Below are 27,051 nucleotides of genomic sequence, written 5' to 3' on the forward strand. Positions count from 1 at the left end.
AAAAGCAAGGGGACCAAGCTTTTCAAAGTGGGTTTCAATGGCTCACAATTCAAGAACGTATAAGACAAAAAACAAAATATTCGAAAGAATCTTCGTTATAACTTTGAATTTGAATCATTCGTGTTCATACATTCGTGGTGGTGATAAGTACGATAAGAATTACTTATTTAAATTAAAACTTCGTGTTTCGACGAGACGGTCAAACAAAGTCAACTCAAGGGCAAAAATGGTAATTTCATAAGTTTGACAATATGAAAATACAGTTAAATTGGGACGCGGTTTCACAACTTATGAACAAGAATAATTAAGATGATGAGAACGCAAAACTCCTTGCTGCATCTCAACCATAGATACATTAGTAATTGAAGCCTCACCACTTTCTTTAATCCGCTGTTCCAAGACCCTCATTTTCCTTCCCCTTTTCATGGATATCACATATCCAAGTTCTCAATCTGTAAGCATGGATTGTTAATCAGAATCAGTTTAAGTAAAATAAACATACTTCCGCTGCTGCTCAAATGAAGCCGTAAAACTGTTAAACTACTTGGGATGTTGAGTGTTAAATGGAGATCATGAACTAGAAAGGCCTGTAAATTTTAACTAAAATATGTTTATCCAACATTCAACTAACAAGTGCAAGCCACTGTCTCTTCTTCTTTTTTGTTAACCAAGCATCACCCAATTCGACTCATCCAACACTAATTCTCGACAAAAATAACATACCTGAAAATTGCTTCACCAGAAACTCAATATAAGAAAACCTAACACCAACACAAAATTTTAGAGTCAGTTGAAAGAGATTGAAAAGAAACCCAAACCCAAAATCCAATAGAGGTATTGTGTGAAAGAGAATCTGGCATGAGGGTCCTTGTTAGCAACCAGAGCTTAGAAAGAGAGAGTCGGTCGTAGCTCAAAGAGGGAAACAAAAGGCACACCTAATCGTAGTGTGAGTGACTGAATCGATTTGGTGGTTGGGAATTACCGAATTAGATTTGGGTTGGGAACTTGAGAACAAAAATTGAAAGTAATTAAAATTCAAAAAGTGGATTAATCATCCTCAAACCAGCGCAGCCCAGAAAGAAATTACAAACCTAACTTAGATTCTCAACCAAATTTATTACCTAAAATCCCTCAAAATTACAGTGGTAGAACAAATCTAAGAAAAGCACCACAAAATTGAAACTAAACAAAAAGCTACGGGGAAAGAATAGGGTAGATAGAGATTGCGAACTTACCCAAAGTTTTAGAGAACGAAATGCAGAGAAGCACCCTGCATTGGAAATTTCGGAGCTAGAATGGTCAAGCACTTCGACGGTGACGCGAGCAGATGAATCGACGACGATGTCGAGCACATGGTGCGACGGCGATGTCGAGCATATTGAGCGACGACGAGCAGATAGAGCGAGATCGGAGAGCAGAGAGTTACGATTTCAAAGAGAAGGGGAGGGGGGGGGGGGTGGGCATTCAATATTTTTTTTTTTTTTTTTTTTTTAAGTTTTAACGAAAAACCCATCGTATGAAAAATCATATTTTTATCCTAAAAAGTCAAATCTAGTACTATTCATTTTACCATTTATTTTGTCCTTATCGTTAAAACTCAAAATTTTCAAACCATTTTAATTAGTTTTCCTTTTGTTCTTTTGAAAACTCTGTCGACAGTTAAGATTATAGTATAATGAAAATACAATGATTTTTAAAGGGGGAATTTTTCGATTGAAGAAGCGGGCGAATCAAAAGGACCAAAAAATACAAGGCGCGAGAATAAATTAGTCCACGCCCATCTTTTGATTGTTAGAGACTACAAACTTGCATGCTTTCTTGAGTGTCATTTTATTTGTTAGTATAAATATTTTTCGTCGATGGAAGTATTGTCGGCACAAGTTCAACGACGATGGGCCTACAAATTAAAATTTTCGTCAGGGGAGGAGTTGGTGACAAAATTTTACTTTATCGGCTTAGAATTTGTCAGCAAAATGATATTTTCTAGTAGTGTTTGCTTTAGATTATAGTCATTAGACACGTCTAGTTCCTTCCTTCCGCAGTGCTTCCAAGTATTTTACCTTCGGATTGAATTCGTCCGTCTTGATGCCTTGAGTGTACCGTATATGTCGTGAAGTATAATATGTACTTAATTAATTCGTCCTAGATTCTTAATTTACATATGAAAATATGTGCTTCCAAGTTTCTGCAATTTTCATATGTAATTGAGGATATATTCTCTTTTGCTTTAGATATGTGTCTACTTTCTCATTCATTTGTTTTTTTATTCTTTAATGCTTTCAGTAATCTTTATTCGTCCTTATAGGTTCCGCAATCTTATCTTGCACGTATTCGTTCGTTTGTTCTTTTCTTTCTTAATCTTTCAAAAATCTTACCTTTTGCTAAATGACTTTCAAGTTATAACTACTTTTCTTGATGCTTTCATTGTACGTATTGGCCCTTATGTCTTGTCAATGTCAACATAACACTTTGCGCTTCGGCTCTTTTTCATCATAATCATGAACAACAAATCATGCGCTTATAAGGAATAACAATACGTACTTCATGTATGCAGTTAATATCAATCAACGATTCTAAATTTAACCCCTATGTGAGTAACTCGCTTTTCTATCTACACCCCATCTTTAAACTTAAATTCTCATTCTTTCTAAAACCACCCTATGTTTCTATCTAATTGTCTTCTACTCCTACATATGTCTTTCTCTCTCTGTTAGGACAGTTCTATATTTGTGACTCGCCCTTGCCCAACAGGCGGAGTTGCGCAAAAGCAATTACCTTCCGCCTTTAGGAAGGAGGACCAAAACATTTGTTTTAAAGCTCTTAGATTATGGCCAAATCCCACTGCCGATAACAACAACAATAATGTCACTCTCGAGAGTGGCATTTCGACTAACTTCATCTCTGAATCCCATAAATTCCGAAGATCTTGTTGTTTGCAGCTTGAATTTTCTGCTTAAAAGAACAGAGATTACTTCCTTCACATCTGCAATGCACAGTTTGTTGTAAACAGGGCTAATTTTCAAAGAAACAAATGTCAATCCTGTATAATGGCATAAGAAAGCGTCTCAAAGGAGACAGTGTTACCTTCCCGGACCGAGGAGTCTGTAGAATACTAAGATGTTGAGACAATGGTGCGTAAACATCATCAGGAAGAGTGACCCCAAGTACACAATATGGATATGAACCGACACCGTTATGGAATTCCATGTAAAACTCTTTTACAAGCAAAAGTTAAAACTTTGTTTTGCAACAAAGATGGCTGTTACCTCATTGTTACCATCTTCAGTAAAACATCCAAAATTTCTCTTTTTCGTTGCAGACAGTACTGAGTGAGTGCATAGGACTGTACAAACCTTCCATACACGCAAGCTGGGGTACGTCCACGTTTAGTTGTTTCTCCGGTTTTTACTATAATAATGTAGGTTACATTTCAAAACGAACAATCTGTTTGCAAGCTCATAAGGATGCATTCAATTTTGCGATGAGTGTCAAAACGAAGAATATTGATCCAGTTGCAATCGACAAGATAAAAGATTTGTCTCCAAATTATACAAGACACATAATATTATGCCATTTTAATTTTGTCAAGGCAAGTTCAAAATGTTGAGTCAAAATCCAAGAGATTGGGATGGTTTCACTGAGAACCGAAATTCAAGTGCCTTGTCCAAATAACCTTCACCTACGAGACGTATCTCGATAACCGCAGCTAAAATCTACGATGCCGACAAGTTGTTAAGCTTTCTTCGTCACTCTCTCCAGCTACGCTCTCTTTCGGAAAAGCCTTTGCTTCACTACTTTCTTTCTAGGTTTATTCTCTGGTACCTCGGGTTTCTCCTCCGTTTCTTCGGGTTTGACTTCACAGCCTTCTGGACTCTCTATGAGACGTACTCTGTTTGCTTTAGCTTTCTTTCCCACTTGTTTAGGAGCAACTTCATCCACCTTCATTGCAGAGACTTCCTGCTTGGTTTCACAACCTTTGGGGCTCTCTGTGGAAAGCTTGGGAGAGGTTTCTAGGCCATCCATTTCAGGCACGACACCTCTCTTGGACCTTCGTTTCTGATCTGATCCCAAGTCTGGCGACGCTTTTGTGTCATCCATTGCAGGCACAGTACCTCTCTTGGACCTTCGTTTCTGATCTGATCCCAAGTCAGGCGAAGCTTTTGTGTCATCCACTGCAGGCACAGTACCTCTCCTTGACCTTCGTAGCTGATTTGATTCAGAGTTGATGTTGGTTTTTGAGTCATCTGCTACAGGCGCAGCCCCTCTCTTTGACCTTCTTATCTGATTTGATTCCAAGTCTGTGGGAACTTTTGCGTCATCCGTTGGAGCTACAATACCTGTCTTTGACCTTCGCCTCTGATCTGATTCTGAGCCCGGGGAAGGTTGTGAGTCATCAATCTCAGACACAGAACCTCTCTTAGTTCTTCGTTTTTGAGTTGATTCTGAGTTAGGCTTCACGGCTGTCTTCGATGTATTTTCAGCACTGGGAATATCTTCTTTGTCCACAATGCTTTTTATACTGGACATTGATGATACTTTGACAATGTAGATCTGCAGTCCATAACAACTGGTAGTTCAAGATTTAGCGTTTCAAAGAAGTTCGAAATTTCTCAAGTCAAGCCTAAGCCAATAATGATATAGTCATGACTTTGAGAGACATCAATTGAAAGACTAAATAAACGATACTCTAATTACAATTTGCACAGATGTATCATTCCTAGATTGAGACTAAATGCTTACCTTAAATCTTGTGGGTTCAGTCAGTTCGAATACAAGTGCATCACCATCATCCAACTTGTGTTCCAGTGCAAACGCTCTCCAGCCCCCACTAAGCCCAGTTCTCGTGCCAATGTAGACAGCATCGTACTCTTTGCCATGTTCATCCTCCAGCACCATATCTGAGCCCCTTTTTGAGAGATATTCATCACAAAATCTTGTGGGAAGACCCTTGAAATCAAAACAAAATTCTCAAGCAAATAGATTAGCAAATAATACTAGGTCTCCCACAACTTGAATTGATACTGGTCAGATTATATGAAAAACTGAAAACTAGTGATGGCCATAGGCTTAAAATGCAAATTTGGTTGCAACTTACCAACCAAAAACAGCTATAAACATGCGATCGAACCATCGTTTTGACGAAAGATGGATTATCAGTTTGTAGATTCTCCAGAAGCTTCTCTGCAGCTTTAAGAGCAGCTTGCCTTTCTTCATAAGAACAAAGTCTGACTTCTTCCATCGGCCTCGCAAGGTAGCTGAAAAATTCACACAAATACTACTAAAACTCTACATTACCAATGCAGTATGGAAACATCAATTAAACAACCAAACAAATCTATTCAACCTTCCACAAAAAGATGAACTCGACCTCGACCTCGACCTCTTTCTCAAGGGCGAAAGGTCTATGTCAACCTGAAATGGGGAACCAAAGTCCATTCTTTTTCTGTTAGTATAAACTATTAAGATAACTATCAACTGCATTGTTTTCCGTAAATTTATGGAAAGATTGATTGCTCAAAACTTGGTTCTCACACAAGGAACAGTTGTGATTAGAGACATGGATCACTTACTTCGTCACGATACGTTTGAACTGTATTGCGTTGACGGGAAGACCTTCTCGGCTCTATATCCAAACAAGCATTCCTTGCTTTTGGTTTCGAGACACGATGCTGCACCACAGAGATATTCATGTTAATTATAATATAAGTGAACGGATTCAGTGCTAAATCAGTGTTACTCAAAGTGGTAAAATCCATACTTATACAAGGCAATGACGAAAGTAAAAGCGGCTATCCATTCCAACAGACTGAATTAACAAAATAATTAAGCTAGATGACGCGGCGATGGAGATAATTGAGAGCATTTAACAATCTGTATTAGCTTCGGAAACTTTCAGGTGTTGCAACAATGAAAATTTTGTACGTGTTCCTAAGAAAAGAAAAGGAATTTGTGCATTTTTGGGGGCCCGAAGGAGCGTAGAACAAGGGCCAAAACGAGATATCCAAATAGAATAACAAGTACATGTAAATGTAATAGAAATGAAGGGCCAAATTAGAAGTTGGAAACAAAGCCTGGTTCTTTTTCTAACCTGGGTCTTGTTCGGAGAAGCAGTCAAGTGAGTCAATGTCTTTGAAATGCTTGAGATTCCCAAATCCTTCGTCAGCCAAACAGAAGAAACTACAGTTAAAAGATCGAAATTTTTTCGCAGGAGGAGGAAGAAGAAATGAGTGGGATTTTTAGACGCAGACCTGAAATTTCCTTTTGTTTTCTTCGAGACGCTGGTTGCGAGCTTCTTCGTAAGTGGTGGCGGCGATGGCTACCATTTTCGGTCGGAAACGGATTCGATACAACGGCGGGAAGCGGAGGTGAGATCGATGGGAGAAGAGTGGGATCGGCGATTGAGAAAACGAGAGTCGAGTTATTGGGGCTGCGGGTAAAGAGAGTGTGGAGAGTGGAGGGAGTGGAGAGAGTGGCGCGTTGAACAAGGTAAAGAAAGTGCGCCTTTTTGAATTTCAAATTTACTTGGCTTTCCAACCCAAAGTTAAATAAATAAATTTCACTTGCCTAAAAGGTAAAACTTGACTGCCCTACTGCCTATACGACGTCGTTTGGGTTCATTAAGTTTCATTGAGAACACAACCCAATACATTAAATATCATAATATAAATAGTTGAAATATTTTTTAAATATACAACCATTTATATAAAGGAAAATTAATAAAAATAATTTGAAAACTTTGAGTTTTAATGATAAAGACAAAATAAAAGGTAAAGTAAATAGTACTAGGATTGACTTTTTAGTGTAAAAATATGATTTTTCATTAAAATGAACAGTATTGCAGACCTTTCGTTAAAACTCCATTTATATTAAAATATTTGATGTACATGAACGTATTTTCAATACACTAATCGTTTCTACGCATACTGAAAGCTCACTAGTCACTGAATGGATGAGGAAGGTAGGAAGAGGGTTTGAGCAGTACTACGATTTGTGCACGCGTTCGTCTTGATTGTGGCCGTGCATCAACTCACAACATGTCAAAGGTCAAGAGTGGTCATGAGTGGAAATCCAATTCCGTTTTGTCCCTTCTGCATAAAAATCAACTGAGGGTGAATGTTTTACCAAACCTGTGTACAACTTCTTTCCTATGTATTGATTTCCTACTTTACACATTAGAAAGAAGAGTCAATAAACGATAGACCAAACATTACAAAGTTATTAATATTAAAGCATTCATTGATCATTGTTAACCAAAATTCTATGAAATTACCAGTTTAACTCTGTAATTAAAACAGAACATGAATAAGAAATATGGAGCATAAATGTAATTTCACACAACCAAATTTTACTATTTTTTTCAAAACATTACCTACATATAATCCTAACATATCTCTAATTAATAAATAAATAAATAAAAACTTCTTTCTCCCACATTCTCTATCACTCTCTTCTTCTCTCCTTCTATTCCAAAAAATAAAAAAATTCTCAAAACACTTTATGTGTGCCCATATGCTAGTATTGATTAAAAGAGCAAAAAAAAATACGTAGACTAATTGTGACCATCATAATCATTGATGCATATCAAACTCAATGCATCAATTGCACAAAGAAACGCTAGTTACATCCACTAACATTCTTCTTCTATTTCCAAAAAAAGAATTCTCACACACTTTATATGTGCTCATATGCTAATGTTGATTAAAAGAGCAAAAAAATACGTACACTAATTGTGACCATCATAATCATTGATGCATATCAAACTCAACGCATCAATTGCGCAAAGAAACCGCTAGTTACATCCACTAACATTCTTCTTGCCGTAGTAGCCAAGACATTTTACAAAATTTCGACGTATTAGGGAAATAACCTTTTGCGAGCAACAGAATATCCCAAATCACATCAATAAATTGGTCTAAAGTTAACCGTCTTAACCTGATATCAATTTAAAATTATGTACCAAAGAAATCAATAGCAAATTTACGGTTGAGAGAGAACAAACAATGATGCCAGCTAAACTCTTATTAGGTTAATGAAGCTTTTGAAATACCTGAAAACGTTTTTGATGAAAATGTTTTAAGACCAATCCTTAGGTTAACTTAAAATGCAAATGCAAGTAAATCCTAAAAAAACATTTGAAGTGTTTTTCCTGCAAGAAGCACATAACCGGTTCTTCTTTGTAAGAGGCACCAACAGAGCAACAAAAGGGCTACCCTGGACTGTCGCCTAGGTACCTTTTGGTAGAAAATAAAATTTTACGTGTAATTTTTATTGATTTTCGAATATAACCCACCATATATTTAGTCACCGATTCCAATTCTCTCGGTTTAATTATATAATACAATTTACAAATCATCTATTTTTCTCACATCTTTTTTCCCATCGCTTCTTGTACATGTAGAAGTTTGAATTTGTTTGAATAGCGAAAGTTCTTAGCTCACCTTGTGAAAATTTTCTTAAGCTAGCTGATACTGTAAAAAAATACAATATCAAGTTTCTTTGTTTATAAAGATTTAAATCTTTAAGCTAGCCTACCTGATGAAAAGTTTCTAGCTCTGCCATTGGTAAGAGGCACTTCGTTATGTGCTTCTTGTAGGAGAGGCTTCATTATGTGCTTCTCATAGGAGGCACATCAATGCTTCTCATAGGAGGCTTCATAATGCTAGAAAAGTTTTCAGTCATTTTAAATGTGTTTCCAAACTAGCCTTTAGGCCACACATAAGCCATATGAAATTTGAAAGCGTTATTCTATTTGGCACCAAACCAATTTCATATCCAGCAACACCCAAAAATTGTCAATTTAACGAGTACTCGTCGAGACAAGGACTGGAATTCGCAGTAGCTAAGCTCAACATTGAAGTACAAGTTTAATCAACTTAAACAGAAGCTAAAAACCTAAAATCTCAACTTATTGGCAGTAGAAACGAGAAAAGCTACAATCTTTCTGGCAAATCACCAGAAATCGTCCGAAAGCATGATCTCAGTACCTGTGCTCCATCTTCTCCTTTTCCTGGTAGGCATTAACATACCTGCAACAATTCAAGATTGAGCATAAAAATGAAAAATGTTGTTGACCTGAAACAATTTTACAGATTGGGCTGACAGCGAGTGATGACGAAGTAAAAACATCGATTATGAAAAGAAAGCGGATGCCATATACAGACTTGCCCAAACATAGCAATGTTAAAATGTACAATTGACGAACAAGATGCCTATCAAAACAAGAATCGTATATACTTTAAGCCTTATACACAACTTACTTACCTATATGGCTATATATATGATTCTATATGTTGGTTTATACTTTTGATTTCCATCATTAAATGGCGATTAAGCCGGCATTAACAGTCTTAGCAATACTTCATAACCGCGATTGATCACTGATGATGGTTTCAAGCCACACAACTCACTACATTAATACCTTTGTATCGACATAAGATAAACAAATTGACCTTCTTTCGTGTATATATGTAAACAAAGACCCGAAAATCCGTATCTCAGGGTTGCCCCTCTTCACCAAGCAGGCTCAAATCCAATGGCAGGAGCTAAAACAATCAACTAATCCAAAAACCAAAAAGATTATTACTTTTAATTTTTTTCACAAAATCCAGTAAAAATTACAGTCTGCATGCGACTATAAAATATCAAAAGATGCCACATTTCTTTTTTTTTTTCTTCCTATTTTCATCCAACATCATCAGCTCCAATCCAAACAAATAATCAAAATATAAATAAGATTTAATTATCGTTACGAAATTAAAATCCTTGTGCCGAATATCATAGAAAAGTATGATGAATTGGTGATTGGTGAAGTTTTGCGAGGAAATTGTATTCAATATATCAATTTTCCTATGTGTGTGTGTGTGTGTGTATATATATACACAGATAAATAGATAAAAAATAATAAGACGACGAAGATTCGGAGGAGGAGAAGGAGAAGAGCGTACGTGTAGACGCCGACGAGAGGGCCGAGGAGGAGGGTGGCGCTAATCCAGTTCTCGGAGACCTTGTGGTGGATCTTGTTGGGCAGATCTTTCCAGAGTCCCGGCATCACCTTCTGCTGGAACGGCGACAGTGCGTACACCACCGCCTTCATCTTCACCGGCAGCTTCCCCATTTTTCTCAGTCCTCTCCAGAAACTTCTCAACTTCCCTTCTTCTCCGTCCTCTCTGATGTGAAATGAAACCGCTTTGCCTTACGCAACTCTAGTTCTTATTATATAATCAAAGGCCGTCGTTAGGCCCATATAACAAAGTTGGAGATTATATCATTTTGAGGCCCATTAAAAGGTTGTAAAGCCCATTCACTTAAACAAGCCCATGGGCGAGCCCCGGTCTCCGGACCTAGCCTCTCACACAACCCTTTGGGGGTGGGAAACTAGGAATTTGAGCGAAGTCTCGCAATGAGTCAGACATAAGTTAGTAATGAAGTCGCCATTTAGGGCAATCGGGCAATCTAGCTTGTGGTTTCCCACTTAAAAGTTGAGAAAGATATCGCTAAACTATAGTTCTAGTGGCATTATTCGAGTTATGAATACGAAGGGAATGATATGAATTGCTTGAGTTACAAGTTACTTGTACAAAGTTTGGCAAATTCAGTCATTTCCAAACTCAAATTCGCAAGGGTCTCAAGTTCAATTTCCCCCTGCAAATCGGTTAAAAAGTATTCTTGCATGCACATGAGATCTTGAGTTTGATTTTTTCGTCCTCTATCGTTGTATGGTCATATCACTGCAGGTGGAGATAATGTTGATCGAAATGTATGTTCATCATCTTACTTTGCAAAAACACTAATTTAGAGAACTGAATTCACCCAAAAATGTAAGAACATATAAAACAATCGATGCATATTCCTCTTCGGAGTTTAGACAGCGTCGAGTTAATAACGGATACATGTTCAGCATAATAAGGAATAACTTATATGACATAATTTTTCTACTTCTACAATCACAATCGACTACAAACACGAAAGCTATAACAAAAGAATATCTCCGCTCATCCGTATATCCTAATGTCATGGAAGAAAACCCCTGCATTGATCCTCACCGAACAGGTCCACAACGCATCGTCCCTTACAGTTTGCATACAGAATTGAATTACACAGACAAGCATCCTGTGGCAAGTAAGCTCAAGAGTCGTAAGGGAGTACGAACCAATAGAAGAGGAGTTAAGTGAACCATTACAGACCAGTTTTGGCACGCTTCATCCCGCTTGAAGTGAAAGGAGAGACACTACCATATGGTTGAGGGCTCTCTTCTCGTAAATTGGATTTTAGCATAGCTAGTTCTCTCAACTGTTCCCTCTTGTAGTGGTCTTGCGACTCATCCTGAAATGAAAATCATAATCCAGTATCCATGATTTTTGTTAAGAAAAAATGTGATTAAAAAACCGAGAGTTACAGCTCACAATTTGAGTGAAAAATGTGATTAAAGACCAAGCGGTACTTTTATATGAATGAAGGGCATCTTGTATATTGAGGGAAGGAGAAATCAGTTTCATGATTCATTGTAATATGTATTTGAGAAAGAAAAACGACACTTTATAGCGTAAAGGCAAAATAAAGTATTTGTATTGGAAAGCCAAAGGGACGAGTTAGAAACGATACCATAGGTTTGAGAAGTTCTTCTATGATTTGTTTTGCCTGTCTCAACCGCGTATCAACAATATTAGCAGGCAATTCAGCCTCAATTATAATGTGCAGTGGATCATTCAGATGTTCATAACCTGGCCTTCCCCTCAAAGATTCCTCCTTGAGAATAAGAAGGCAAGAAATACATGTCAAAATACGTCAACAAAATAGATAGCATAGAATGAAAAGTCAAGAAAAAAAAAAAAGAACTTGATTTAAAATAATGAAAATTTCTTTTCTTAATAAATAACAAAACTGGGAATAATTATACCTTGTCAATATCTCTTATTGAACATTTTCCTCTTATGTACACACGACAGCCTGTAGACGCTTCCACCCGCTTTAGTGAATTGCCTCTAGGACCCAGAAGCCGGCCCACAAAATTGAACTACAAAATAGAAGTTTCAGTACCGAAAACAAGAGAAGGGGTGAATATCAATAAGGTCCTTAAATACGGACTTGTTTCTCAGTCAGTCATAAATCATACGTGCGGCTGAGAATCCTGAGAAACATGCACTTATTTTAAGAACCTTATCGAATACTAACTCTATGCGTGCTTGCGCATGCAAACACCTCCCAATAATATGTTTTTGTTAACCATTAAACCAACAACTCCGAGTTTAAGATAGCAATGTCCCTTAACGCACTGTCAAGTTATATGGGTGGCTTACATTTGGAAAGCTATCTACTGGAATATCCAAGCGCAATATCCTCTTCACAATGTAGGAACTTGGGCTTGATGGTGCAACTTGCCACTCCATATTCATCCCTTGTGGACCGCCCATTCTCTGTTACATTATGCAAGCAAATCCAGACTATTGAAACCATACCAAGATGCAAAAAAGATGAACAGATATAGCATTGCGGTGCTGATAAAAAGATAACACTGAGAAAAACAAGGAAGATGGGAACCTGTAGTGCATTCCGTATAAAATAAATGTGACAAAAGCTTAATATACATACAATTAACGTAGTGGGAATCCAAGCTTGTCAAGCAACATAAAATGGTATGGGAATAAATAAAATCAATTAAACTTTAACCGTATTGTAAAGCTGAAACTTCCACTATTTACCATATAATAATGGATTTATATGAAGCCAGTGCATTTACGGGCACCCTGCCTTAACCACACTTTGACTATATCCTGGATCAAAATGAATTCAGAATTGAGAAAGCCGCCTATGGGAAATAGATGAATTTGGAAAAAGTCAGTGGATAACTGACCCAGGAAGAAACAATGCTGTAGGCTGATACATAAGAGTGTTTTAGCAGTCTTCAAGTCCACAAAAAAGTAAGCAACACTGTGTTTCAACCTGTGGATAGAAGACCACCATAATTAACTTCCAAACTCCCCATACTGCATTGCACATTCTAATCCCACTTCAGGCCAGATCCAAATCTTCCAAGTGGAATACTATAGGCTATCTCTCAGGACCTGATTATGCTTTCTTCTTGCTGAATGCCACACTACTATTTACGAGTAATATAACTAGTTTTTCAGACTTACATTCTTTCCATACGAATTACGGAGGTATGCCCAGACAAGTATACAAATCTAGCAGGAAACTCATTTACGGATATGCATTTTAATTAAATCAGGCAGGGGACAGCAAGAAAAATAATCAATAAACTACTGTGATATATATAAAATAAAATGGAAATGCGGATGTGCACCGTAAGGGTGTTGCATTAGGGAGTACATAATTGCCGACACTTACATCATGAGGGCGTCCGTTCCAACCACCGAGGCCTGACCCTCTATAATTTGGTATTATGTCTGAACCAATAGGGCTAGGGCTTCCACGTTGCAGTCTGTCAAAGTCACTAAACCCTTGGTTGGGCATCATTCCTGAGACGCGAATTATCTCTATCAATACAGAAGAGTACCAAAGTTAGTAAATTCCTTCCTCAACATTTAACACAATGAAAACAAGAATATAGGCATGGAATCAGTTTCCTGACAGAGTTCAACTTGTCTACCTTCCGAATAGAAAACTCATGAGTTGGAGTGATTAGTAATTCCATGAAATGAAAGAACACATAACATGAACAAACATACAAGTCAACTCCAATATTGTGGGGGAAAATGAAGTTCCATTTTAACCCAAAGAATTAATCTTCAAGCCCTTCCTAGAGGCAGAAAATTCAACATTCTAATCTCCCTATCAACAAGTTCTGATCTTTTTCCTCAAGCATTTCATAGTTCATCAATTACCCAATTCTGAAATACAGAAATGAACAGCAGGCAGATCTTTTTCATGGCATAATCTCAATTGGGTTCACGGGAAAAAGCTGAAAGATTCCGGTTTTCGGCACACACAACATCCAGATAAAGCAATTGCCCAATACACACATACAGAAAGAACAAGCATACAGAGCTTTTTCATTGCACAATCTCAATTGGGTTCACAGGAAAAAGCTCAACAAACATCCAAAACAATTCCAAATCCGAATCACAACACATAAAATAAGAACTTAATCCGATAGTAAAAATACGGTTGAAAGAGTAGAAACCTTGATTCAAGAGGCGGCCGCATATGGGGACGACCTGCGCGAAAGGCCCGAGCTTTTGGTGCTCCGCCAGCAGCTCCGTCAAGTACTGGCTCTCCATATCCGGCGGCGTTCTCAGGTGCGGCGAGAGCGCTCTCGCCGGTGAGAAATTCTGAGCGTATGAACCCGACATTGAAATCCCAATGGAGGATAAGAGCTCAGAAGGGGTACAGAATTGAGTGAAATGGTGAGAGACTTGTACTGTGCTGGGTCTTCTGGGTTTGCTGGGTAGAAGTAAAAGTAATGGTAGGCAGAGTGGTGGGGTTTATAATTGAGAAGGTTTTAATGGCGTCTTTTGCTTACTTGCTGTAGCTAGAGAGAGAAAGAGAGAGGAGAGAGAGGCGATGCGGATTCCATATCGTTCAGATTTTCACACTCTCTCTCTCTCTCTCTCTCTCTCTCTAGCTCCTTCCTTCTCTGTCGTTGCTGTAAGATTTTAAGACTGACACCTCACGCCGAGACTGACAGGAGGAGGAGAGGAGCGAACCCACTCGCTCACACAGCGCGTGAGATCGTGGATCTAATCGGGCGCTGGGAAAGGTCACCAGATGTGGGACCAGGGGCCGCGGGGTGGACCCGGATCCCGCATGTGAGCTGTGCAAATGAAAACCACGCTCCTTTTTCAGGGTGGGGCTGGCGGCCCCCTTCCACTCCCTTGAATATTCGCATCGTTAGTCTACGAATCCACGGTCTCCATGTCTACACCTCCAACGCTATACAATTTAAAATATAAATAAATAAGAGTTGTAGATTAATTGTTTACGACTGCGTGATTAACTGTCAACTGTTGAATAATATATGTAAGAATTGGTTATGATTAAGAATTAAAGTGATACTTGTAGATGCAGGTTACGTATTTTCTATCATATTTGTCAAAGATCAGAAGTTATGTGCAAATTCTCATTAAAAATTGAAAATTTTCGTTGAAATTGCTTGTTTGAAAATTTCCCGATATCTGATGACGGCTCACATGTGAAAAACAATTATTAAAGCATGATTTGTCCTTGAATTAGGTTAAGCAACAAATTAGGACCCCAATGAAATTATGAATTTATTAAGACATTGCGATAATGGTCTTAATCAAAGGGTGGGGAGGGTTAAGTTGTCATCTTGTTCTTGGAGTATAAATAGTTTGGTTAGTGGAAGAGGGTTCCTCTTTGAACCACAACTTGGTATTTTGGAAACTTGAGGTCATAGTATATGATTCTGATGGCAACTAGTTTGACCAAGGCTCTACCCAACGAGAAACTTCTTTATGTATTTACGTAACTACGTATCGATGAATGCTAAATACAATCGTACGTGTACTGTCGGCGTATATAATCTTAGGCATAATTATACTTTTGCTTAGTTTCACTGCTTTTTAATTTGGTATCAAATTCATTATTCATGATAATTAAACTCAACATGTTTTATTTACAAATAAAGAGGTATACATAAACGCAGGAAAATGAAATCCAACCTCAATGAATGTCAATGGTATTTTGGTTTATTATACTTTTACCCTATTTTGTATCATGGTTGTGATTGATATAATGAGCTGTGTTTGGTATAACTAACATGATACCCCAAAAGAAAAAAAAAAGAAGAAAAACTACAATGTGATTTTTATGCATAAGAAATAAGAGTGCAAGTGATTAGGGTTTTGCAAGATGGATTGAGATTCCCTTCGAATTTTTGTATTCAGATCTCGCAAATGGAGAGACTTAGACCACTTAATTTTAATTATACGATCCTCATTAGTCCATTACACCGATTCACTTCACAAGAACTTGAATGACTCGATTATCTTTATCTCTCTCTTAAACGGTTCAAAGATCCGGTATACAGACTCTAGACACAAAGATTCGAAGTAGATCTAAATCCTTACCAGATGTGCAAGAGTTTAATAATTTAGGGAGGTTCCTAAAGGTGACATGGATTGTTTTGATCCCTACATTGTTGTCTCCGGCGCAACGTGCTGTGCCCATCTACTTTTTTTTTTTTTTTTTCTAACACACCTTAGACGTTGGAGGAATCCTATGCAAACTATGTTTCATTTCCAACCATGTCTCAAGAGAAATGAAAAAAAAAAAAACAAATAAAAAACAAAGTAGTTTAATTAATCTGTTTTTGTAATATAAATTAGTGTATAGCAAACTTTTGCATTTGTTTCTTTTCTGACTCTTCTTTTCATCTTACAATATTGCACAATGATTCAAAACGTTTATTTTTTATGTCACTCTTTAAAGATCAACTATGCCAAAAATCAACCAAATTTGAAATCGTTTAATCATCTTACAAATATCCAATAGATAGACGAACTATGTAATTCAGTTAAACATTGAAATTTCAACAATCTTAATCAAACAGTTGACCAATTTCTAATTTTGTTTATTTTTTTTCAAACTTCATATTTGAAGTGTGAGTAAAAAAGTAAACGGTTCCAACCACAATGCAATTAAAAAAATAGAACGAGAAAGTCCGACAAATAAGGTCAGCATCCCTAAAATGGTTATATACTAATGATTTGATGCATAAGTAGGCCGCCGAATGAAATGAATTCTTAAAAACAAAAAAAAAAAGCTAGGTAGGAGCTGTCCACAAGCTCTGGACATCACATCTGTCTTGAGGTTGTTTGCTTAATTGGCACATAGGAAAGTAGTTAACTATATTAGGCAATTATTCTCTGTTATAAACAAACTGCCATGCCCTCTAACTATCACTTTGATTCCTCAAAAGAAATAAAGAAAACAAAAACTCATGACCATCTCTTTATAGAGATGACTTCTATTATTTCAATTTTCATGGTACCAATATATATTTACTGATTCGTTTTGTGCTAATAATATAACATCATATATAAACACATGTTTCTAGCAGCGGTGTAATCATTTCATTAAAGTTCTTATTGAATTAATAAGGTTTTGACATCAAAATATGGGATATGGCTACAATGTTACGTCAACAATCTAACTGTTGTAAGATCCACTAAATTCTTGTATGCGAAACTTGAACAGTTGATTTTTTTTAATCACTCGGTGGTGCGTACCATGAAAGAAAAATAACAAAGTATGAACAAATAACCAATGGTACGAGTAACACTTTGAAGGGCATGAGATTATGTATTTGATATTCAAAAGAACTTGCATGCATTTGGGACAACAAAGTTGCAGTATCACAAACCAAAAACGTAATATCATCTGAGAAATTAAAAAAACATGGCGGTTACGATAGGCTTCGAATGCCGCTACCTTATCATCCCACTTGCATGTAAGTTTCTCTCGTTGAGACATATTGCTAACAGTGAGACTTGAGTGCATTCAAATTTATCAAAATGCAAAGAGATGCTTCAACTCCCAAGCACTAATAAATTAACATTGTGGATTAACAAGCTTGATAGCTTAAAACTCACAACACGGAACTGCATCACATATAGGCCAAGCAATTGGGAGGGCCGATTATAAATGGCAAAAAGTATATTACAAACAACAAATAATATTGCTACAAATTCAAGTTTTTGTTGAAAGTACATATCCCCTTGCCAATCAAAAAACATCTTCGGGGCCATTCCGTACCATTTGCCATTATTGGGAAGTACTTTGAGAAGCTCCCCGGACTTCTGATGGCGGTGAAGGATAAGGAGGGATGACCTGAGTCAATGAATAGTTATGTCAAAGTCGGTCAAGAAGGCAGTGAAGGCAACAGGGATTGGGGAAAGACTGGAAACTAGAAGGTACCTTGATGGGATAAACTTCGGTGACTTCTTCAGTTCCCTCATCCAAGTATACAACATCCTGCATAGTTAGTTGGTGATATTCGACAATCTCCCTTAGGAAGCGGTTTTCACGTGCATAAACTGAATTTTCGTGTGCCAATCTTGCCTTTTCTGCCAAAAGGGTTTCCAATTGCAGTCTTATCTGAACAGAAATATTAGTATCAAACACAGTGCAACCCAATACCATAATGGATATAGAAAGAGATATGATGCACAAAAATTTCAATGTAAACAAGTAGATTACTTTACTGCTTAAACTTCCCAAAGGTCTCGAATATATCATATAAAAAATAACTTACAGAAGGAAGGTGGTGACCGTAAACCATACATAATTTTCACAAGTCTCAACATAACAGAAAACGGCAATGTGACAGAATACACCAAGAAACACTAGAAATGAAGAACGGGAGCAAAATGGATACCAAATCATCATCTTCAGGGCTGTCTCCCCTTTCACGATTCTCCCGAAGGATTTTACTTTCTTCCTCCAGCTGCGCACATCGCTCCTTCGCAAAAGCAAAATCTGCTTTGACAGTCTTCAACTCCCGAAGAAGAAGTTTTGCTTTGGCAGCCATTGCCATTGCAACCTGTATGCAAAAAGAAGAGGGCAAATCATGCATTTACTAATACAAGTAACATACAAACATCAAACATTATGATAGAAGGCACTATATATATAACTCCGCCATCTTAAAATTCCTTCTTTTCCCTATAGTTTCCTGCTCTCATAAATAAGATAGAGTGGGCTGCGCTAAGCCTATGGTTCAAAAGATGCTACACATGAACCCAATCGCAAGCTTATGGATGAAGCATTGAAGTCATTCGACACTTTTCATTCCATTAACTGTTGGGGCACACCAGATTCCATTAATTTTCATACACGATAGAAGAAAACTAGTAACATCCTATTAAAATATTCCAATTCCAACATTGTTCATATCCCACTATAATAACAAATGCGAAAAGTTCAACCTACACCAAAAAAAACATCTATTATATCAACCAGTAACACAAAAGTTGCCACCTTACGTCGCGAGATGCCTTCAATTGGAGTTCGAGGTCAGCTTGCGTCTGAGGTTCTGATTTTTGTCCAGAACCACTAGGCCTTTTCCTGATATGCTTACGAGTTTCTTGAATGATGTCTGCAGTCCCCTTCTCAACAATTGTACGACCCTCCTGTCAAAGGGTGAAAGGCAGACGGTGCATATTATGATCAACTAGGCACAAGTACCAATTATTGGACCAACTCCAGAGTAAGGAGACAGCTAAAGATAAAATTGCATAAATATGCACATGCAATGAATTTGTGCGGATGCAGAAACACACACACAGAGTCAATGTTCATTCTTATTAGCATTCTTTATAAACACGCCAGGATAACTGTACTACGTTTCAAGAATAGAGTTAAACAGAAGGCTAAATATTGGAATTACTTTTGGAAGCATGAGCAAAACATTTAAAATCAATGGTCAACTGAACATAAATTCACATTGCCTACCTCCAAAGCATTCCCAATGGTGCCACTAATATAACTAAGTGATGATGTAAATGCCCCCAATCCCTTCTGTAATGTGGGATTCTCAGTCTTTCCGCTGCTCTCAACAAATTGGTTCGGTTCAGGATACTGCAAATAGTTAGTAGATACACCAATTAGAGTATTAGATACCATAAATCTGCAAATACACAGTCATTCAACAATGCAGCAGCAACTAAAAGTCTTTGGAAAATGCCAAGCTACTATAAAGACATGACGAAATCTATATCTCACCTTACCCCTTGTCGGTGTAGACTGCATGCCCGCCCTTGTTGTTCGGGGTGAATCATAATCTTGAGCTCCATTATCGTCATCGTCGAGAATGGCCTTGGCTTTTCTGGCAAGAACACCCCAAAACCCATGTTTGGATTCATTCACATTCTTCAATGAGGTATACTCATGTGGCTGAAAATCCAACAGAAAGCAGCACAATTTAAGTAATGGGAAGAACAAAAACAGCAATCAGATGCAACAAAACACACAATTCACGAATGAAACAGCATAAAAGCATATGAATCCAAAGACCTTGGAGGACGGAGAAGAAGATGCAGTGGTGGCGGGGTTGGAATATCGGGAAGGCAATGAGGACGTTGGGGAGGAGGAGTTGACAGCAGGCTGAGCACCGCGAGCAGAGTAAGCGGAGGAGAGAGAGGAGTCACGATGCGCCGACGAGGCTCGAATGGCTTTGGCCGCAAGCGAATCGTCAGACTGCGGCGGCGGCAATGGGTGCCGAGATTTATCTTCCTCTTCTTCTTCAAATCGAAAGCTCGTGCTTGATGTCGATGACGACGACGAAGACAAAACCTGCTGCCTCCTTCTGTAAGCCATTTCTGACCACCCCTCTTTCCTCCACTCAATCGAATTGCAAAACCCTAATCCCCAAATCAATTTCCGAGCCTCTGACACTCGCCGCTCATTCAAAATGCGAGCTTTACCCCTCTTTCTTCTTCGTTTGGGTCACCAAAAACAGAGTCTCCCTGCGACTGCACGGATTGGATATTGAAGAGGGCTGATGACGAAAGCCCTAAACTTGGAAACCCTAAACAGTCACAGAGAAGAAGATCTCCTTCCTCCGCCTTCAGCCGGACGAATCAGCCCTCTTTCTTCTGAATTCACCCGCCTGTGTGCGTTGTGTTCCTCCCTCTCCGCCTTCGTCAACGCCCCTCCGACTTTCCTTTGAAACAGAGTTACTGTTACTAAAATTAAGATGGACCTCTTTTGATTTGGGCCTGGTGCTTTGATCTGCCCAGGTTTTTGGGTATGGGCTTTTTCTGTTGTACACAGTCACAAAAACCTCTTTCTTTTCCTAATTCAACAGAAATGATGATATTAGAGATAAGCCCAAATCTAAATACAAATGACAACTCTAATTGAACGTGTGAAGAGAGATTGGTTTCGTTGTGAATGACGAGTTCGATATTTGATTAATTATAATGATTAATTGTGTAATTTAGCTCAAAATTCTCATATTTTCTCGATGCAAGTAGTATTGAGAAAATAAGGAATCAAACTAAAAAACAAGTCCCTACCCTTATAGTAAAATATCGTTGCCTATCATACACTCAAATATCAATGTACTAGTTCAAATAGATAAAGTGACAATAGGGAGATGGGTTTGGATATTTAAAAGAATGCTTAACTATTATAATTTGACCATATAGTTGTTTAAAATTTCAGTTTGGCCCCTGATATTTTCAAAATAATGATAAACTGACCTCAAACATGTCATGTCAATTTTTTTACTATGTTTAAAAGTCAAAGCACACTCTAAAATTCATGTTCTATGCTTCATCTGCGTGTTCAACACAACATACTCAAAATATAAAGTGTCCATACGAAATATATGCTTACTGATGAGATTATAACATGTTTGTTTATTGTTATTAGATGGGAAAACTGATTCAATTTTTAACTAATTTTAAACATTAAAAAGAGAAACATCGTTGATCATATTAATTGATTTTAAGTCCACCTTTTATATATAAGACGACATTGACATGCTACTTGTGTAACAATACTCTTATCAATTATTTACTAGTTGAAATTAAAAACAATTCTTCAGTCCTGTACACACTCGACTTGAAGAGAATAGTATACAGAAAATGTGACATAAATTTTGATGTGTATTGATGTACATTGCACATTTTATATATTTTATTGCTACCTACTCATGAGTAGGGTGTGCCAGTTAGGTCCAGGGTCGATTAACCTTCTTATACAAGCAATCATTTTAATATCTCATTTAGTTAAAAATTTGCACTGCTAAAGTCGATCGCCATTGGACTTATATCTGTGAGGATGTGCATGGGGACAATGTTCCACTGTAGTGAGAAATCAAACTATGCAACGGCTTATAAAGAGTTGGACTACTCTCTATAGTGCTAATTGGTTTTATGATAGAACATCGATTTTCTTCATGATATCAGAGTCAGGTTGGTCCACATGTGAAGCCATTGGCCACACGTGCTCCACGTCACCCAATTTGTGTCCGTGTATTAGACTTGAAAATTTAACACACGTGAGAGGACGTGTGAGAATTTAAGGACAAAGTCCCACATAAGTGAACCATACAAAGATTTGTAAGAATTCAATTATTCTTCATATTGTCAATTAATTTTACAACGGAACCTCAATTTTCTTTATTATCCTTCGCTAATAGAAATGAAGGGAATATATAAGTACTTTGAATGTGCACATGTTTTCTTGTTGTTGGATTGTGGTGGCGCTGGTGTGAATGAAATATGAAAATGGTAGGTAAAGGGAGGGTGGCGTGGCCAGTGGCCACCCTTTTCCCAGACAAACAAACATGGGGTGGCTCTGAAGGCGGTGGCAAACTCCATTATTTTGGTGTCAAATTATAAGAAAATTAATTAAAGATTTGTCGATCGTGTCAACTTCGAAACATTGTGCTGGTATACTCTTGCACATGAAGACATAACAACACATGATCGTGCTTACTTGTTTGCCTTAGCTATAGAGGAATCATCATATCTGAGAGTCCTTTTGCGAGGAGAGAAGGACATGGATCAGAAAGACATATTCTCTCAGGGAATCCTGGACAAGGTCTCCCAATGGACCCAACCAATGTTCAACAACTATATACTTATCGCACCATGCAAGAGTTAAACGTGACATTTGTTATTTATACGTATGCTGATACACTTGTTAACAGTGACACACTCTCAAATACATATGAGTTTCATAGATAGAATGAACTCATCTCTATGAGAGTGCATGGATCAATAGCTATGTTGCTGTTAATTTTCTTGGTTTTACTAATTTTTATTTGTCTATCTTTTTTTTTTTAATTTTATAAATTTCAGTCGATATTGTAATCGGTAAGTAATTTTCCTTTTCCATGGAAAATGAGTATGGTGCAACATTTTTTTCCTTAATTGGAGAAAGATTATGCAAAATTAGCACTTGGGCAAGAGTTATGTGCGGGGCACTTACCCCTTCTCTAAAGAAGAGAGGACCATTACAGAAATCCTCGCCTGTCTCTTCTCCAAAAAATTTATTGATAAACTTGGTGCAACACTTAAATACAAACAAATACTACTCTTGTTCAAATGAATCCCAAAAGAAGAAAATCTGACACAATAGATGAACTCCAAGTACGTGTAAAATCGATGGACTCAAAACCTTACTAAACTTTTATCTAAAGCGGGACTTCCTTGTAAATACTTGGATTCGCTTACAACAGTAATACGTTCTCTCATCCTTTATTCTGTATAAAATATGACTGCATGCTCCACAAATAGTAAGCTTGAATAAAACATTTCAACTACCCATAATTTATTGAAATACATGAGAAACAGTGATCAATAGCAGAGATGAAAAGACACAATTTTTATTTCCAAAAGATGAAAAGATTATAATCAACAACCTATATTGACAAAAAAATTATATGAGGTATTTGTCGATTTCCCCCTCAAACTTGTAAGTTGCTATCAAATTTTCCTCTGAATTTTAATTTTAGTCAATTACCCCCATAAACTATTATAATTGGCCGAAATCCCCCATACTGTTAGATTTTCTAATTTTCCATTAGATATTTCATTCATATCTGTCAACGCCACAAAATTCTACGGGCATAAAAATAATTTGGCCGCTCACCAAAGCCAAACAAATCGAGAGAGAGCATCAGGGTCGATGATTTGGCAAAAGAGGTCTAAATGTTGAACGCAAAGTTTTTGGAAGTGAGGGTTGGGAGCACGATATTCTGCTCCTTCTTGAACCTCTGAAAGAAGTTGACGGGGGAGGTGGAAGCTAGGAGGCAACGATGGATGCCGAGGGATCGTGGAATTGGAATTGGGGTCACCATCAAAGCCGGAGTGACGTGATGTAGCGGGGGGGGGGGTGAGGAGGGGGGTTTCTAGAGTTTTGGAGGGATGAGGGTGTTAAGGTGTTAATGGTGGTGAAGAGGTCATGGGGTCGGGGAGCGGAAGTGGCGTTGGGTTTAAGGGATGCAGGAGTTTGTGGAAATAGAGAAAAAAGGTGGGTAAAAGTGGAAATTGATGGGTGTTGGTGGGGTGGTTGCAGAGAAAAGAAGCATGAATTGGTGGGCAGGTTGGGATTTGGGTGTTAATTGGTGGAAGTAGATTTTTGGAGGTGGTTTTGGGAGAGAGATTGAGGTTTAGAGACGTGGGGTGGAAAGAATTGGAAATGGGATTTAACTGTCAAATTCGGTGGGGAATTTTGCAGGAGTGACATTTCTTATTGCTCTGTGTGTAATCTGTTGTGAACTTTGGAGAGAGAGAAGCATAGAAAATGAAAAGGGCTCGTAAGGTATTCAAGGGAGGAGGTTGTGGTGAGTTGAGTTGAGCAAGTTAGTCTCCTTGTAAAAAGACATTTTTGTTTAGGATGAACGGAATATTAGATGGATGAAAAATTAGGAAATCTAACGGCGTGGGGAATTTGGTTGATTGTAAGAATTCAGAGGAGTAATCGGATAAAGTTAAAGTTCCCCGGGGGGGTGGGAATTGACAATGCCTTATAAGTTGGAAATCAACAAATAACCCAAAAATTATATAGGCTTGATTTCATTAGCATCCTTAAAACTCAACTCAAGTGTCACTTATTTTTTTTAAACTCAAATTTGGTCATTTAATTTCTTAAAATTCATCATATCTCACTTTATTCCATACAGTCCAATTTCGTCAATAAATTTATCAAAATTGTTTATGTGGAACAAAGAGACCCATTATAGCTGAGATGTGTGCCACATTGTAGCAAAAAATAAATATAAACTAGGTTTTTTTTTTTCAAAATAAGAGAAACATAATTCTAATAAATATTTTTAGAGCTCAAGATAGACTTGGCTAGCCAAGCTCAAGTAAGCTTAAAAACTTCAAATTTAATACGGAGCTCAAGCTGGCACGAGCTATTTAAAGCAATAAGATGTCTGATTTTGCAACAAAACTTCACGACTTGCCAACACTGTTAATAATATTATATATATATATATATGTAGGAAATTAATATTGTCACTCTAAAAAATCAATTGTGCACTTCTCATAATTAAGAGTATTTTTTTTCTAAATATAATAAATTTGGAATGCATAATTAGATTTTTAAAATGATAATAACAAGTTTATATATATAAATAAATAAACAGTATGACATAAAATTTTCAAAAATACTACTTTAAAATAGTATCTTTCTTTTTCCATACCTGTAGTTTCCTTAAAAACAAAATACGACGAAGGGACACTATATCGATCTCCATCTAAAACAAAACTAAAAGTGAAGATAATCAATCTAAAGTTAGAAGAATAGTAAGTATATATAATTATCCAAAAGCAAAAGCTTGAACATGATATTTCATCCAAACAAACTTGTTGAGTGGAATCGAGTTTAAACCATCTCGTAAAAGATAAATGAGCTGATCACAAGCTTTACGAGTTGAATTATACACTTGGCTTGTTCTTTCATGAACTGAGCTTCCACGAACCAAATAAGAGTCGAACTTGTTACAAACTTGAGCTGTTTCAAGCTGGTTTACAACCCTAGCAACAATGAATCTATTTGTGTCACATAAACAATTTTAATGGATTTGTAACAAATTTTGACGATAGAAGGCAAAATGAGACTCAAGTTAAGTTTTAAAGAATTCAGTTACAACATTTGGATTTTAAAAAATTAAGTAAGACTCGAGTTGAGTTTTAGTTATAGAAAAGAAAAATGATTTACATGAAAAATGTTCACGACCACTATAGCATCACATTCTTAGAGTATAATGACAGATGCAGGTTTTTCAACACACGAATTAATTGTCAAAAAAAAAAAAAAAAATACATGACATTTATTGGGATGCCACATAATGATAAACTCATTGCAGGTAAGTTGTTCTTATAGAGAAGGCATATTGTATGTGTGGTCAAATACAATATCAGTCATCATTGTATTTTAGTTGGACCTACATGGTATCTCCATATAGATCAGGATCCTCTCCTGAGCTGAGCTAAGGGTGAGGATCCTTCTGAGTAAGCCTATCTGACCGTTCAAATTTTATCCAATGATTACAAACAGGGGCCCCTCTAAAAATTATAATAACTATAATCGTTGGATAAAATTTGAATGGCCCGATGAGCTTGCTCAGGATGATTCTCACCCTTAGCTCAGGAGAGGATCCTGATCCCTATATATATAAAGCCAACAGCCTCAAACAAAGAAAATTCAAAAGCAACCCAAAACAATGCACCAAATAATGCAGGGGTATTTTTGTCATATAAACAATGTTTTTTTTTAATAATTAATTCTTTTTGTACATTTTATTTAGTATCTCACAATAGGCTAGCTGTCAAATCCCGGCCCAGGCGGGATCACTTCCCGGGCCCAACTTCACCGTAGCATGATATTGTTCGCTTTGGGCCCTCAGCACACCCTCGTGGTTTTGTTTTTGGGAACTCACACGGGAACTTCCCAGTGGGTCACCCATCATGGGAGTGCTCTCGCGCGCTACTCGCTTAACTTCGAAGTTCCAACGGAACCCGAAACCAGTGAGCTCTCAAAAAGCCTCGTGCTAGGTAGAGATGGAAATATACATATAAGGATCACTTCCATGGACGATGTGGGATGTCACAATCCTCACGTGACGGGTAACACGCCCTGATTTTGGTTGGGGTGTGTCACTAGCAGTAAATGTACCAAAAAGGGTTATCAGATAGAGACATTTGGTTTTGTGGTACATTTGTGATTTTTTGTTCATTTGGTCTTTTAGTACATTTGGAATCTAAACGTACCAAAAAGGTTACCTGACAATGGGCACATTTGGCTTTATGGTATATTTGAAATTTTGGTACATTTGGTTTCTCTGTACATTTGAAATCTAAACGTCCCAAAAGGGTTACATAACAATGGGTACATTTGGTTTTATGGTACATTTGAATTTTTGGTACATTTGGTTTCTCGGTACATTTGAAATATAAACGTACCAAAAGTCGATACTTTTGTTCTCAAATGTACCAAAGTTTTAAGTATATTTTTTATATATCTATACGTGAAAAAATATGTATTGAAGACTTTTTATTGAGACATTTTTAATAGAAAGAGAATTTGAAAAAAAAATACTGATAATAAGGT

The 27,051-nt window shown here is 37.3% G+C and overlaps 4 protein-coding genes and 1 long non-coding RNA gene across 5 annotated transcripts; all 5 read right to left on the minus strand.

Annotated features, from left to right (window-relative positions):
* Positions 1 to 216: 216 nt before the first annotated feature.
* LOC125470475 lies at positions 217 to 1,427 on the minus strand. The gene is made up of 2 exons (XR_007252748.1): positions 1,236 to 1,427; positions 217 to 452 (listed from the first exon to the last, which is right to left on the minus strand). It is a non-coding gene; the product is annotated as an uncharacterized LOC125470475 (long non-coding RNA).
* A 2,080-nt stretch (positions 1,428 to 3,507) lies between these two features.
* Positions 3,508 to 6,496, minus strand: LOC103946142 (putative B3 domain-containing protein At5g58280). The gene is made up of 7 exons (XM_009356780.3): positions 6,249 to 6,496; positions 6,089 to 6,154; positions 5,571 to 5,669; positions 5,345 to 5,412; positions 5,096 to 5,255; positions 4,741 to 4,947; positions 3,508 to 4,551 (listed from the first exon to the last, which is right to left on the minus strand). Exons 1-7 carry the CDS (start codon positions 6,321 to 6,323, stop codon positions 3,760 to 3,762), a joined length of 1,467 nt encoding a protein of 488 aa, XP_009355055.2. The 5' UTR covers positions 6,324 to 6,496; the 3' UTR covers positions 3,508 to 3,759.
* Positions 6,497 to 8,730: 2,234 nt separating this feature from the next.
* On the minus strand, positions 8,731 to 10,195 carry LOC103946132 (cytochrome b-c1 complex subunit 8). Its single transcript, XM_009356769.3, has 2 exons — positions 9,945 to 10,195; positions 8,731 to 9,026 (listed from the first exon to the last, which is right to left on the minus strand). Exons 1-2 carry the CDS (start codon positions 10,112 to 10,114, stop codon positions 8,978 to 8,980), a joined length of 219 nt encoding a protein of 72 aa, XP_009355044.1. The 5' UTR covers positions 10,115 to 10,195; the 3' UTR covers positions 8,731 to 8,977.
* Positions 10,196 to 10,818: 623 nt separating this feature from the next.
* On the minus strand, positions 10,819 to 14,324 carry LOC103946315 (KH domain-containing protein At3g08620). The gene is made up of 7 exons (XM_009356978.3): positions 14,141 to 14,324; positions 13,345 to 13,493; positions 12,297 to 12,413; positions 11,897 to 12,013; positions 11,602 to 11,745; positions 11,184 to 11,322; positions 10,819 to 11,109 (listed from the first exon to the last, which is right to left on the minus strand). The coding sequence occupies exons 1-7, from the start codon at positions 14,307 to 14,309 to the stop codon at positions 11,093 to 11,095; spliced, it is 852 nt and encodes a 283-aa protein (XP_009355253.1). The 5' UTR covers positions 14,310 to 14,324; the 3' UTR covers positions 10,819 to 11,092.
* Positions 14,325 to 17,503: 3,179 nt separating this feature from the next.
* Positions 17,504 to 20,295, minus strand: LOC103946323. The gene is made up of 7 exons (XM_009356991.3): positions 19,993 to 20,295; positions 19,702 to 19,872; positions 19,432 to 19,557; positions 18,963 to 19,109; positions 18,356 to 18,520; positions 17,896 to 18,075; positions 17,504 to 17,808 (listed from the first exon to the last, which is right to left on the minus strand). The coding sequence occupies exons 1-7, from the start codon at positions 20,293 to 20,295 to the stop codon at positions 17,743 to 17,745; spliced, it is 1,158 nt and encodes a 385-aa protein (XP_009355266.1). The 3' UTR covers positions 17,504 to 17,742.
* Positions 20,296 to 27,051: the final 6,756 nt, after the last annotated feature.

Source organism: the organism of the source record quoted next, unplaced genomic scaffold (genome assembly GCF_019419815.1).
Source record: "Pyrus x bretschneideri cultivar Hongxiangsu unplaced genomic scaffold, Pyrus_bretschneideri_v1 Contig5, whole genome shotgun sequence".
Classification (NCBI taxonomy): Eukaryota; Viridiplantae; Streptophyta; class Magnoliopsida; order Rosales; family Rosaceae; genus Pyrus; species Pyrus x bretschneideri.

What these genes read in the sequence shown, in the direction of transcription:
- LOC103946142 (XM_009356780.3), bottom strand. Translation starts at nt 6,323, where the DNA reads ATGGTAGCCATCGCCGCCACCACTTACGAAGAAGCTCGCAACCAGCGT. An exon ending in TTTATAGCTGTTTTTGGTTG is followed by an intron (nt 4,948 to 5,095) that starts GTAAGTTGCAAC and finishes TTTGATTTCAAG; the next exon opens with GGTCTTCCCACAAGATTTTG. An exon ending in CTGAACCCACAAGATTTAAG is followed by an intron (nt 4,552 to 4,740) that starts GTAAGCATTTAG and finishes TATGGACTGCAG; the next exon opens with ATCTACATTGTCAAAGTATC.
- LOC103946323 (XM_009356991.3), bottom strand. Translation starts at nt 20,295, where the DNA reads ATGGCTTACAGAAGGAGGCAGCAGGTTTTGTCTTCGTCGTCGTCATCG. An exon ending in CCATTGGGAATGCTTTGGAG is followed by an intron (nt 19,110 to 19,431) that starts GTAGGCAATGTG and finishes ACCCTTTGACAG; the next exon opens with GAGGGTCGTACAATTGTTGA. An exon ending in AATTGAAGGCATCTCGCGAC is followed by an intron (nt 18,521 to 18,962) that starts GTAAGGTGGCAA and finishes TTTTGCATACAG; the next exon opens with GTTGCAATGGCAATGGCTGC.
- LOC103946132 (XM_009356769.3), bottom strand. Translation starts at nt 10,114, where the DNA reads ATGGGGAAGCTGCCGGTGAAGATGAAGGCGGTGGTGTACGCACTGTCG. An exon ending in CCTCTCGTCGGCGTCTACAC is followed by an intron (nt 9,027 to 9,944) that starts GTACGCTCTTCT and finishes GAATTGTTGCAG; the next exon opens with GTATGTTAATGCCTACCAGG.
- LOC103946315 (XM_009356978.3), bottom strand. Translation starts at nt 14,309, where the DNA reads ATGTCGGGTTCATACGCTCAGAATTTCTCACCGGCGAGAGCGCTCTCG. An exon ending in GGAACGGACGCCCTCATGAT is followed by an intron (nt 12,414 to 13,344) that starts GTAAGTGTCGGC and finishes ATAATGTAACAG; the next exon opens with AGAATGGGCGGTCCACAAGG. An exon ending in CAGTAGATAGCTTTCCAAAT is followed by an intron (nt 12,014 to 12,296) that starts GTAAGCCACCCA and finishes TCTATTTTGTAG; the next exon opens with TTCAATTTTGTGGGCCGGCT.